This window comes from Gymnoscopelus microlampas, assembly GCF_963454915.1.
Source record: "Gymnoscopelus microlampas genome assembly, chromosome: 8".
Classification (NCBI taxonomy): Eukaryota; Metazoa; Chordata; class Actinopteri; order Myctophiformes; family Myctophidae; genus Gymnoscopelus; species Gymnoscopelus microlampas.
In genome coordinates this window covers 33,518,378-33,530,725 of record NC_139945.1, presented here as the reverse complement: position 1 = coordinate 33,530,725, position 12,348 = coordinate 33,518,378, and the positions used below count along the sequence as shown (strand labels likewise).

General features: G+C 43.4%; 1 protein-coding gene across 2 annotated transcripts; it reads right to left on the bottom strand.

Moving 5' to 3' along the window:
* Positions 1 to 171: 171 nt before the first annotated feature.
* On the bottom strand, positions 172 to 11,512 carry npat (nuclear protein, ataxia-telangiectasia locus). Of its 2 annotated transcripts, none has more exons than XM_084064777.1 (17): positions 11,341 to 11,512; positions 10,995 to 11,113; positions 10,691 to 10,751; positions 10,475 to 10,580; positions 10,238 to 10,278; positions 9,472 to 9,714; positions 8,844 to 8,919; positions 7,619 to 7,754; positions 7,320 to 7,411; positions 7,087 to 7,168; positions 6,558 to 6,654; positions 6,218 to 6,322; positions 4,428 to 5,978; positions 3,985 to 4,091; positions 3,780 to 3,873; positions 2,067 to 3,697; positions 172 to 859 (listed from the first exon to the last, which is right to left on the bottom strand). In XM_084064777.1, the coding sequence occupies exons 1-17, from the start codon at positions 11,375 to 11,377 to the stop codon at positions 779 to 781; spliced, it is 4,659 nt and encodes a 1,552-aa protein (XP_083920903.1). In that variant the 5' UTR covers positions 11,378 to 11,512; the 3' UTR covers positions 172 to 778. The 2 variants fall into 2 exon arrangements, with proteins under 2 accessions (XP_083920903.1, XP_083920904.1); XM_084064778.1 differs by having other exon boundaries at positions 10,475 to 10,547.
* Between the last annotated feature and the right edge of the window lie 836 nt (positions 11,513 to 12,348).

The following is a 12,348-nucleotide window of genomic DNA, read 5'->3' as shown; positions in this document are numbered from 1 at the left end:
AAGCAATATATAACACATGCTGTCTTGTTCAGCTTGTTACTGTGCCTAACCAGGTACCAATAAATCCCAGTATGTATGATTATAATTAACAGCCTATAATAAGACATAAGGTGGTTTTCACTGACTGCAGTGAATTTAAAGATAAAGTCAAAAGGTTTCAATTAATCTGTTTATTAAAACATTTTTCTAGAGAATGTCCAATTAAAGCCTGAGTAAGCAGGTTTGAAACAGTTTGTTGTCTCTGCTTTCAAACTGACAATATCCTTCTCAAACATTTAAAAACGTTTTCTTTTTTATATATACACAATGTTGCATTCACATCTATAAACATATTAACATTACATTTTTGAGTGAACTAGACTTTCCAGAACAAGATGAGTACATGAGTAGATACGATTTTTCACTTTACTGCAAAGTACCATCACGGATATTTGCAGAATTTATTTTAATTGCACAAGTCAATGTTAGCTGTATGTTCTGAAATAGAGCTCTTAACCGTCAGTATATCCTGTACAATTTACAAGCTGTAATAAAAAGCTCTTGATCAACTCTGCAGCCATTTAGATCAGTACATAAATGGATAATGACATAAATGACTTATTAGGGAAAAAACAGCGGTGACAGAGGTCCACGATTCCGCCAGAATCTGTCATATAAGGTCTCAGGCAAAGTATCCAAGAAGATTCACAGGCACTGATATGAGTAGATGGCTTGCTCTATTCCTGGACAGCAATGTAAGCATCCGGGAACCCTCTCATGATGTGATTAGTGATCATATTCACTCGTCATAGTGAAGAGAGGAGAGGAACTTGTCCACATCCAAGTCATCTGGGAAGCAGTCCAACACTTTCTTCTGCTTCTATAAAAAGTGAAAGCATTACAATTATAGCATGAACTCTAGTCAAGTCACATAAGTAGTAGACTGAGAGAACGAGAGCAATCCATGGTCTCGAAGGGCGGATCCAAACCCAGGCGCCCGGAGCAGGCGCGTCCTCCGATTGCTTCACCAATCTATGTCCCCGCCTCCCCTCCCCCCCAGGTCTGTGCACGGAGCAGGCTGACGTCACCAAATTTAGAGCGACGCCCCTCTGCACTCTGGTTGGTTAGGAGTTAACAAGGTCCTAAGACCATCGTTCCTGCACCGTTCGCCCAGACGTTTTTCTTTTGAAACAAAAAAAAAGGCTGGGTTTCCGAGGCTACATAAGTAGTGCAGAGAGAACAGTGTAGAGCCTCAAACAATTAGGATACCAGGTAAACAATGAACATAGCATCAATCTAAAAACCATGCCAATGTGTTATATAAATGGTATTTAAATGGTATTTATATAACATTGGCTGATTTGTATTAGCATTACTAAGGAATCGGATTACAAGTGCAAATGTTTGGGAAGACTATTTACTATTTATTCTAAGGTGATACTTATTTGGTATACCCGAAGTGATGATTAACTTTGGGGCTGAAAAGGCCATGGTCAAAATTACACAATTGGTCATATCGAAAGGAAAGGAGACATTACACAACATGCTATCAAATGTCATTAATGGACCAATTCTGTCTGTGAACGAAGTGTGAACTCAACAGACAGACAGGAATTTCATGACATGACTTTGGTGGGCAATTGTCTCCCCCAAAGAGATGATTACATTTTGGGTTGGAAAAGGTTAAAGACCACCAGACTCACAATCATGGTGTAAGTCAAAACTGAGAATGGAGGGGTAGATGTTCATGAAACCTGGTGGGAGGGATCAGCAGGACTGCCACAGAGATAATTCATTTTGGGTCTAAAATATCAACAGTCAAAGGCACAATAATGGCAAGGTCAAAGTTAAATAAATCCTTCATATCTCAGGGACTGAGAGACATGAAGAATAAGACTTTTTGCATCCCCAGGTGCATTAGTTTTCATTTCCATATGAAAACATTTCACCAGATTTCTTCTTCAACAGTGCTGCATTCAATGCACTGCTCCCTCTCCCACTGATAAAAATAAAATAAATAAATGCATCAAAAGAGTCGGTTAATCAAAGTGTACACTATAGAGTGCAGATTTCAACATAAGACTCACCTTTTCCTTCTTTTTGTCAGTGGATGAACGCTTTGACACCTTTTTGGCTTGGGGGCTGGCAGGAGCAGGAGAGGGCTGCTTGCGCTTCTTGGAGGTCTTAGATGATGTAGGAGGCATCTCTTCTGTCCCATCCTGGCGCAGGCTGTTCTTCAATGGTGTGCCTGTCCTGGCAATGGTGGCGCGTGACAATATCATGAGAGTGTGAGCAGCCATGTTGATGCTATTTTCACTGCCAGCCTCACTGGCTGGGCTGCAGGCAGGCAGCTCTGGGGTTGTAGGTGGCAGGAGATGCCTGGGAGTTCCCTCCCCATCTCTGCCGTGCCTTTGTCTGGCGGGGGTCCGGGGTTGGTCTACCGAGTCCTCCTGAACACGATCAATCCCAGGGGTACGGGGCAGGGGAAAGTCTGGACAGCCCGTGCCTGACCCCTTGCCTGGTGTACAAGGAGGGTTGAGTCCCTTGAAGTCCTGGAGCATCTCAGATGCCTGTTTTGTGAGGGAGCTGGTCTTAGACGGAGTCCTAGGTGTAGTCTTACTGGATTTGGACTGCTTGTTGGGGGTCGGTGGAGTAACAGGCGGTGGGCTGAACTCTCGTGGTGTTGAGGAAGGCGATAGTAGTTGTTGCTGCTGCTCTGGCCTGCTCCCCTCCACCTCATTCTCTTTGTTAGCTGTGACACTAGGAGATTCCTGAGAGGAAGCCCTCCTCTCTGGCCATCCCTCGCGTGCCTTGGCTGGAGCCATCTCTGCAGGCTCTTTCCCGTTGGTCTCCTCCTTCTCCTTCCTGTTCCCTGATCGTTGCTTTGAATCAGACGATGATGACCGTGAACTATGGGATTCCTTAGGTTTTGCCTGACTGCCACTGTCATCGTTGCATTTGCCATCAAAAGATTTTGATCTTCTTGAGTCAGACGTTGCTGACCGTAAACTACGGGACTCCTTAGGTTTTGCCTGACTGTCGTCGTCATCGTTGCTGCGTTTGCTGTCAAATGATTTTGATCTCCTTGAGTCAGACGATGCTGACCTTGAACTATGGGATTCCTTAGGTTTTGCCTGACTGCTGTTGTCCTCGTTGATGCGTTTGCTTTCATACGATTTTGATCTCCCTGCAGACTCTGACTTCTTTGAGGACTCAGGCTGTGAGCCGTCAACCACACTGACGCTTGCAATTTTGGATTTTTGATCAAGGACTTTATGACCCTCTTTGCGTGGCGTCTTTCTCACAGAGTCGTTCTGTTGCTGTTGTTGAGGCAGGGGTTCCTGTATCTCTTTTGCCACCTCTGACCCCTGCCCAACCTGAGTATCGTCCGTACATTCGAGAGCCTTAATCGTCCTTTTGGGCTTGTTGCCACCCAAAATAGCAGGCCTTCCTCGACGAACTGGTGCAGTATTAGCTTTCTCAGTGAGCTGAAGGGGAGGTGACACAGGAGTGTTTGTTGTTGGAGGTGTGGTGGGTAGTGCTGATTTGGTGGTATGTGGTGGTGTGGGGTCTGCAGCAGCGTCAAAGCAGAGGATCCTACGATGACCAGGGCTCATGCCGGCAGCTAACTTCTGCTGGCCTGTCTTCTCTGTCGAGATCACCTTGACCACCTTGACCACCTTGCTGACCAACTCTTCTTCAGCAGTTCCTGTTTTGCCTGAAATGCAGAAGAAGAAGATTGTTAATGACCAATGCAGGATGACACAAATGTAATGCAGTGACTTATAAATAAATCTTACTTGAGACTGCTGACTGTTTCTGGGCCACTGTGGGGGATTTATTTTTGACAGATTTTGGCTGCTTTATTGGTACAGGGCTAGGCACAGTAACAAGCTGAAAAAGACAGCGTGTGTTATATGACATTGCTTATTATGTTTTATTGATGTTGTACACTACAAATTAATACATTAATTAATTTCTATGTAAAAAACAATATTTGCTTACCTCATTGGATACCATTTGAAACTTCCCTGGGCTTGCAGTATTCTGACCCATAACAGACACGGGCAGCATCATGGACCCAACAGGTGACTGGAAGACAAGCGCTGATCCTGAAAGAGCATAAACGATAATATAGAATATCTTTGAAAAAGTGCCACTGATTCGGGAAAGGAAATGCTTCTCGTTCACCTATTCACAGTAAAGTCAATCAAAGATCAGCAACAAAACAGGGCTGGCAGGGATTCAGCATCTTGCTCAAGGAATGAAGACCAAATGAGGATGAACAATAGGATGAATAATAGTGAGTGCAAAAGCATAGTTCACGATTCAATAAAATGCAATAATCTATTGCCAAAAACAACTTCATAATTAATTTGGAATTTGGTTCAGTGTGCTCAAGGATACTTGAATATGGCATGAGACTGAGGTTTGAATAATTCTCTTACCAGTAAGGTGGCTTTGGCCTCTGGGTGGTGTGGCCAGAGTGTACTGGCTTGATGGCAATGGCTGCCCCTGTGAGATCACAGTTGGTACCAACACATTTCTGGCGAGGGGGTCTGTAGCAGAAGGGTCAGTCACCAGGATGTAGCTGGTAGTGGGCCCTGGGAGGGTGGGGTTAACTGTATCTATGGGTAACTGAATTATGTAGCTGGGCTGGGCCTGAGATGTCCCAGTTAATGGAGAACCTACAATGAACCCAGCTTTCCTGCTAAAAGAGTTAACATCTGTCATTTCAGGCTGGAGAACCTCCGAACTCTGCAGGCTGCTGACTGCCAGAATGGTCTCGTCCTGGCTGGCTGTTAAGGGTGTGCTGTGTGGGGCCTTGGCAGGTGAATTGGCCGGGGAGGTGAGGAATATTGTCGGGATCTTGTCGTCTGAGATGCTGGAAATGGCCTGAGTCAACACACGGTCAGTTGAGCAAGAAGTCTCCTCCTGCTCGTCGCTGATGATGATCTTCAGGGACACTATATTCCCAGGGTCAACCGGGCCCTGGCTGGGTGTGCTGGATAGGACTATTGATGGACCTGGCATAGCTGTGACTGGCGTGGAGAAAGAGATGGGTGTGGATGAGGCTGATTTAGGGGAAGTTAATGAGGAAGCGGCTGCTGTTCTATTCAGCGAGCTGCCCTCGCTGGGCACTGCCACAGTTGCATGAGGTAGATGAACAGTCTCCGCAGGGGTTTTGAATGTTTTGTCTGGCACAGGTGAAACAACAGCAGGAGTGAACTGAGAACTTATACTTATAGTAGGAACATGGAATGTTGATAATTGTGCATTACGACCTGCTCCTGTCCTCTGTGCTTGTTTATCCTCCTGTATTTGGAACTCATTTGACGGTGATATAGTCTCACTTGCAGCAGATGTAGCAGACAATGCACTGAGGCCAGTGGAGGAGCTGCAGCTGTCCTTTTTTGTTATTTCCAAAACCTCCTGAGAGGCTGTTTTGCTAGGAGGGAGAGGAGGCGGGTGGGGATAAGGGAGAGAAGGAGGAGCGGGAGAAGGAAGAGAAGTAAGAGGAGGGAGACAAGTAGAAGGAAGAGGAGCGGGACAAGTACGGGGAAGAGGAGGAGGGGGAGAAGGGAGGGTAGTGGGAGGAGGTGGGAGACAAGTAGAAAGAGGAGGAAGACAAGTAGGGGGCAGAGGAGGAGGGAGACAAGTAGGAGAAGGAGGGATAGGAGGTGGTGGGGGAGGATCCAGAGGTTCTTGAACATCCATGGGTGCTACAACTCCATCACCCCTGAAGAGAGAGTCCTTGTCTCCCCTGTTAGAGTTCACTGCAGCAGTAGATGAGGAGGTTCCTTGCTGCGAGATTATCAGCCTGGCCGTGCTGGCCTCTATTCTGGATCTTTTGCTACTCGGCCCAAGTATCGTCTTCTTCAACAAACTGAGGGCAGCGGGCTTTCTGCTTTTTCTGTTATTGGGCTCTTGTCCATACTTTGTCCTCCCAGCAGTGCATGTTGTATCTTGAGCACTTGTATTGTCTCTGGGAGCCGTAACTGGAAGATGACATGAGTTAAATTACTGCAACGATTGTCCAATGTTGTCCTTCATTCTCATTTAATTAATCAAATTTAATGTTGGGTACAAAACACACAACATTTTATAATTCTGAAATGGTATTGGGTCTAACTGCACACATTCCCACACATGATCTTAAGTTGGTGCAACTTTGAAGAACAGCCTATGGTCTGTATATACCGTATGAACCAATTTACATACATCAGGAAATAAATACCTTGTTCTTTATCCTGAGGAATCCTGCTAGTAGACTCAGCAGTATTATCCTCAGGGCTACTGCTCATAACACCATCTTCTGGCTCCTCAGTGATTCTCGTTTTATCTGCAAATAGATAGGAATCAAGCTAAAACTTACATATTTTGAAAACCTGAGAAACTGCACAATGTCTCTTGTCAAAAGAGAGCTTGTGGTTGGACACTTATACTAAAGAATCACTTAAGACTATAGCTTTTATGCGGGTGTTCTTTAACCATTTTGTTGTTTTTTTAACCACATTTATTCTTGTATGAAAATATTTCTGCATGAAAATAAAAATATGACTGGTGAAAATGCTTACTGTAGTCAAAGAGGTCAAATAGAGCCTGGAATGCAGGGTCACTTTCTGTTTGTTCCAATATGTCATGGATGGCAACATCACTCATATGGATTTCCCCCTGGGGAGAAATGTCACAATGGAAGGTGGTCCAATTACGCAGACATTCATTACAGCTTATTTAACCACATGAACCCTGGTGTCCCTATTCTGGGGCGAACATCCACTGAAAATAGCAGATCTAACATGTTGCGACACGTTGTGAACTTGTAGATTGGCCACTTTCGGTGAAGAGATTGGTCTAGACAGAGTTTAGAAATAATTAAAGTAGGTGGCCTAGTATAGACCCCTGGAGGACTCAGGTCAACTTAGTATATAAGGTTGGTTACAATGATTATGAGCATAATTGCTTTTGTCTTTAATCTGGCTTTGTCTAATGTCAGTTGGTTAAGGAATTCTTACCAAATAATTATGAGCACATGAACACCATACTAAATAAGTTGAATGTAGAGTCTGCTATAGTAGTCTAGCATGGGGAGTAAAAGGTCGGCACCTGCAGTCCCAGGATTTCATCTATAGACTGGTCCGTCTCCATCGTGCTACAGGATGTCTTTGATGTCTGAGGGGTTGGATCACTGTCACACAGACAACAGACAGAAGACAGGCGTGTTTCACAACAGGCTTTTGTTCAAGTCACATTTGACAAAGCAGTCACCTGTCCCACAAGTGATGCCAAGTGTGGTACCGGGACCAGGAAATAAAAAAAAAATCTTATATATTTGTTACCTCGCAAGGATTTTGTTGATGTTTTCAGCCAACTTCTCTTGTAATGACCTGTCACCCAGTATCTTCTCTCGTGCATTTTGTATCACCATTTGCTGTGGACACAAAATATGCTGGTAAAGCACAAAATGTATGACCAGGGTTTCATGCAGCGTATGGCTTATGAGGCACTAGTTATTGTAGTTTCCTCTGCTAACAATTCAGACTTCGCATCAGAAGTCTGATGCAGCAGCAAAGACATTACAGCTAAAAACAACAACACATTCGTAACACGATCACACACACACGGCTGGAATCATTACCTGCGCCCTGCTGGAGTTCTCATTGACATCTTGCTCAGGCTGGGGCTCTACAGTGAGGCTACTGACAGTCATGCTGGATCTCATCATGGTACCACTGGACCCACCCAGACCACCACCTCTCCTCCTAGGGGAATCCCTGAACACAGTAGAAGAGATATCAGACTACAGATTACAAATAGAGGTTCAGGCTGCTATGTGGACCTCACACCGGTCGCACCGCCAATCTCACCAATATGCCCATATATGGAGATCTCTGCATCTGTCAGTCCTTGCCACTTATATCGCCATATATACAGCAGATTGCTGATGTCATCAGTATGTGCCCAATACAATATGGTCCCCACTCCTTTGGGGTCTTTTTTGTTACAGTACATTTGCACATACGTGAAATTTATCCTCTGCATTTACTCATCCTAACTAATAGGACCGGCACGGACGGCACCCACTGTCTAACTATACAGTAAAACCTCCTGTGAGTGAGTACTGAGTAGTGGTCTATAATGTATTGCCCTAACAGGTCAGCTGAGCCACGTTATGAAGGATTGATCTGAAATGCCCAATTTTGTGCAGTGCCCTTTGATTAGAAAATGCATTCAAACGCAATTGATTATTGAGAAACCATTACGCACACAGCATGCGCAAATGGTAATGTAGGTAATTAATGTATTTGTGTAAGATAACCCTGCGATATAAAATGTGTATATTATGATGGTTCATGTTCAAATAGCTCAATCCAAAATATAATGCTGTAGGCCTAGGTGTTAGGCTGTATTTACGCACTGTCATTAATGCATAAAAATAATTATGACCGTTATTTTTGTCAGATGTCTTGAATCCTTTGATAATTTGAATCCTTCCGGACATTGGGACCGGCAGATTAAAATCCTAGCGCAACCCCTGGTTACAACAGGTAGAAATGGGTAATACAGCTCCCGGATAGCAGTTAGGGGTCACTTCAACAGAGTCTTCCAGGTGGCCTCTCTATCCATTCAGCTGACCACAACTGGCTTTCTGCTGGTACAGTATATTGCATCGCCTCTTGCTTTTCTAATAGTGCATCAATTTCAGGGACAAAACCAGTCCCTAATCAAGTGAAGAATTAATAATAAATTAATCACATAACTAGAAATGGCTAAATGCACATTAGCTAGTTTGCTGTTCAGCTCACTAGTACTTTCTAAAACATAAAAACAACCAAAGACAACAACAAAATAATATCTCTCACCATTTCCGTCGTCCTGGAGACATCTGGGCTGGTGTTATTCGGGGGTCAGGGGCAGGAATGTGCACTGGTGAATCCCCTTTAAAGCAAATATTTACCAATTTTAGCAATGAAGTGCATCACAAATATAATAAGACCCACCACTGGCAGACAACATATGACTTACTCCAGTTTAAAATAAAAAACAACTCCTTTGATCTTTTAAAATTGTATTTATATCTGTGTCTTCTTCTTTCGGTTATTTCCCATTGGGGTTGCCACAGCAGATCATCTGTTTCTGTTCTCTGCGTCTTCCTGTCACTCCAACCAATCTTCTCCTCTTGCCTGGCAGCTCCATCTTCAGCATCCTTTTACAGATGTACTCCTCATTTCTCCTTGTGCACATGCCCAAACCATCTCAACCTCGCCTCTCTTGTTTTATCCCCAAAGTAACCTTCTAACCTGGGATGATCCTCTAATATAGTCATGTGCCTGTGCGAAGTATCTAAATTACATTTTAGCACTGCTGCCTGAACCACAAACACGATTAAATCAGTTACATGCTGTTATGTGAAGCCCAGACAAAAATGTCCCCCAACCAGCAGCACTGCCTAATATTACAGCAACAAATATTAATGTTCAAAGTACTTACTGCCCATGGTGACCAATCTGCTGCCGTCGTGAATTTGAAAGGGTGTGCTGCTGACCGAGGAGGCTCTGGTCTCATGTGTTGAGTAGTTGACAGGAGTGGAATGGCCCAGCATACCGTGGGAAGTGTGGACGAGGCTGCTGGTGATGATTGAGCCTATCTCAGTATCTGTGGTGCATGCAAGGCTGCCAGTGGGGGACATGGTCAAGGCTTGCTGTATTCTCATGTTTGCCGTCCGTGAACGCGCTGCAAAAGGGAAGAGGCTCATTACATAAGGCCATTTATAGTTACACATGTTGAGTGGGGGAAAAAATGAAAACGTTTGACAATTCATGCATCAATTGCCTTGATTATTAACTACTTTCAGCCTGGCGTCATTATAGAGAAAATAACTCATCTACAAGCTCACAATGCGTCGCAATGTGACACATTGTGAGCTTGCACATTAGCTAGTTCGCTGTTCATCTCACAACAAAGTAAATAGGGCTTACACGTGGTTTAATAAAAGAAAAGGGCTGACCCCTCCTATCTCCTCCATCTACAAGTTTATTATTACTCTGCCTAAAGCAGTGTTTGGCATGTTGATGAAATCACTTCTGTGTGGTGTGTGTGTGTGTGTGTGTGTGTGTGTGTGTGTGTGTGTGTGTGTGTGTGTGTGTGTGTCAACAAAATAACATGGTCAAAACGTCGAAAATCAACAAATAATCATTTCACAGTGCGAAATTAAAGGCCTAAACATCTCACTCAAACTTCAACTTGTAAAACGTACCTCTTTGAGATGACGATAAAGCTGGTGAGTTCTGCAATGATCTAGGGGAAGACATAACACGTTACAATTAGCTTTGCCACAAATCTAATTGAGAATCTTTTTTACAGAGGTCTAAAAAGCTCTCATGGGCAGATTAACATCTTACACCCAAAGTTCAGAATAACATTCATAATGTTCATTGGTATCATTATCATCATTAGTATACTGCATTGTGTGAAAACATAAAGAAAATCTTACTTAATTTGGTTGAGTGTAAAATCGAGCTTTTTCCAAAGCGAAGTCATTATGGGAGGTACTTCATGACTGGTCTCTGTTGAGCGGTCAAACAAGATGTTTGAGAAACCTTATATACACCCAAACAAACATTATAGCCACAAAATCATGAGTTAGGCTGTATATAAACTGTACTGTACAGTGTATACTAACTAAATAATAAAAAAGAAACCCCCTCACCTTTAGTTTTGGCAGCAACATACTCATTCAAGATGGTGATCAGGTTTTTGCCAAACAGAGACTGAAATGATATTTCCCCAGTGTGCATTAATAATCAATTGCCAGTTGCATAATGCATGCATAAGACAAGTATTATAATAATCATTTAAGAAAATCAGGAGTCTAGATGGCTGTTATTGGTCATTATGGGTACTAGGTACACAATCACTCTTAAGTTATGCGTGGTGGTGCATGTTGATGACAACTATGGTATGCCGTTTGTGAAGGGTGTGATTTATTTAGAAACAAAAACAGTCCCACTTACAAATACACAAGCAGGAATACATCCATCATCTGTGCTGTGTTCAGCATACTCTATTAAACTGGGGCTCTCGTGAATGAAGGATGTACTGGTGGAGGATAATCCTTCTTCTTGTAGATACCCTGTGTGTGCGCAGGACAGTAAAAGACAGGTGTTAATCATGTATCCATTTTCAACTCTGAGTGAGTGTACACAAATGGAACCAATGTGTATTATGCTCAGACTTAAATTAACCCAGCCTAACTTTGCTAACAAAATGCTAACTTTAGCCTGCCGCCCAGCTGGCAGTGAAGTAGAGGTTGACATTAGCCAGAGAGCTCGGGTTCGGGTACATTGACTTAATACTTACCCAATACAAGCCTCGCTACGTCGGACGGAAGCAACATGTCCAGCTGGTAGTTTAACCGTCGTTTAACAGTCAGCCGCTCACATTATTGTGTCAAACGGGTCTAACGTGTAAACAAAAAGGACAAAGTATAAAAACACAAACATGAAAGACGTCCTGTGTTGTTGACTGGCTGTCTAGGAGGACCCAAAAGGCGGGGAAATCAAGCGCAATGCTCCGGATGTACATGTGACGCGTTATTACCAAGGCAGAATGTTGCATTGTGGTCGTTGTAGTAAATAGTACATTTACTCAAGTACTACTCTGTAAGTACAATTTTCAGTACTTTTACTTCTACTCCACTACATCTCAGAGGCAAATATTGTACTTTTTACTCCACTACAATTATTTGAAAACATAGTTGCTAACTTTGTAGATTTGGATTATTATTACAAAACATGCATTAACCACTTCAGCGCAAGATGAGGATAAAGGAAACATTCAGTCTAATATGTCCAGTTTGCTAATTCGGAAAGGATATCTCCATGGGTGTGTGCGTACAAAATACCGGATACAGTAGTAGGCGGACTCTAGACTCTAGCGCATTGGTTCTCAAAGTGGGGTCCGGGGACCCCCAGGGGTACTTGAGGGGGTTCCAGGCCAGGGGGTCCCCAGCTAAATGATGGATAGGAACCAAATGGACCCTTATGGGTCTGTCTGAGAGTGTCCAAATGGAACCTGGACACTCTAGAGTTAAATTAACATTGATTTTACAATATGAATTGGGGTCCCAGAGAAATAAATGCCATGCGGGCTAATAAGTGTCAATTTGGGGGTCCTTGACATGAAAAAGTTTGAGGGCCACTGCTCTAGACTCTAGCTGCACTGAGCTGTGTTCCGTGAGCAGAAATAACGGAGCAGAAATAAGACTTCCGGTTGACGATCTCTTCAGAATAAGAGTATCCTCTAGAGTAAAAAGAAACCATTGAAAACCATTGAAAAACGGTTCATTTGCACATTAAAACTATAAAT

What these genes read in the sequence shown, in the direction of transcription:
- npat (XM_084064777.1), bottom strand. Translation starts at nt 11,377, where the DNA reads ATGTTGCTTCCGTCCGACGTAGCGAGGCTTGTATTGG. An exon ending in CGTAGCGAGGCTTGTATTGG is followed by an intron (nt 11,114 to 11,340) that starts GTAAGTATTAAG and finishes GCGCACACACAG; the next exon opens with GGTATCTACAAGAAGAAGGA. An exon ending in GTATTCCTGCTTGTGTATTT is followed by an intron (nt 10,752 to 10,994) that starts GTAAGTGGGACT and finishes ATATCATTTCAG; the next exon opens with TCTCTGTTTGGCAAAAACCT.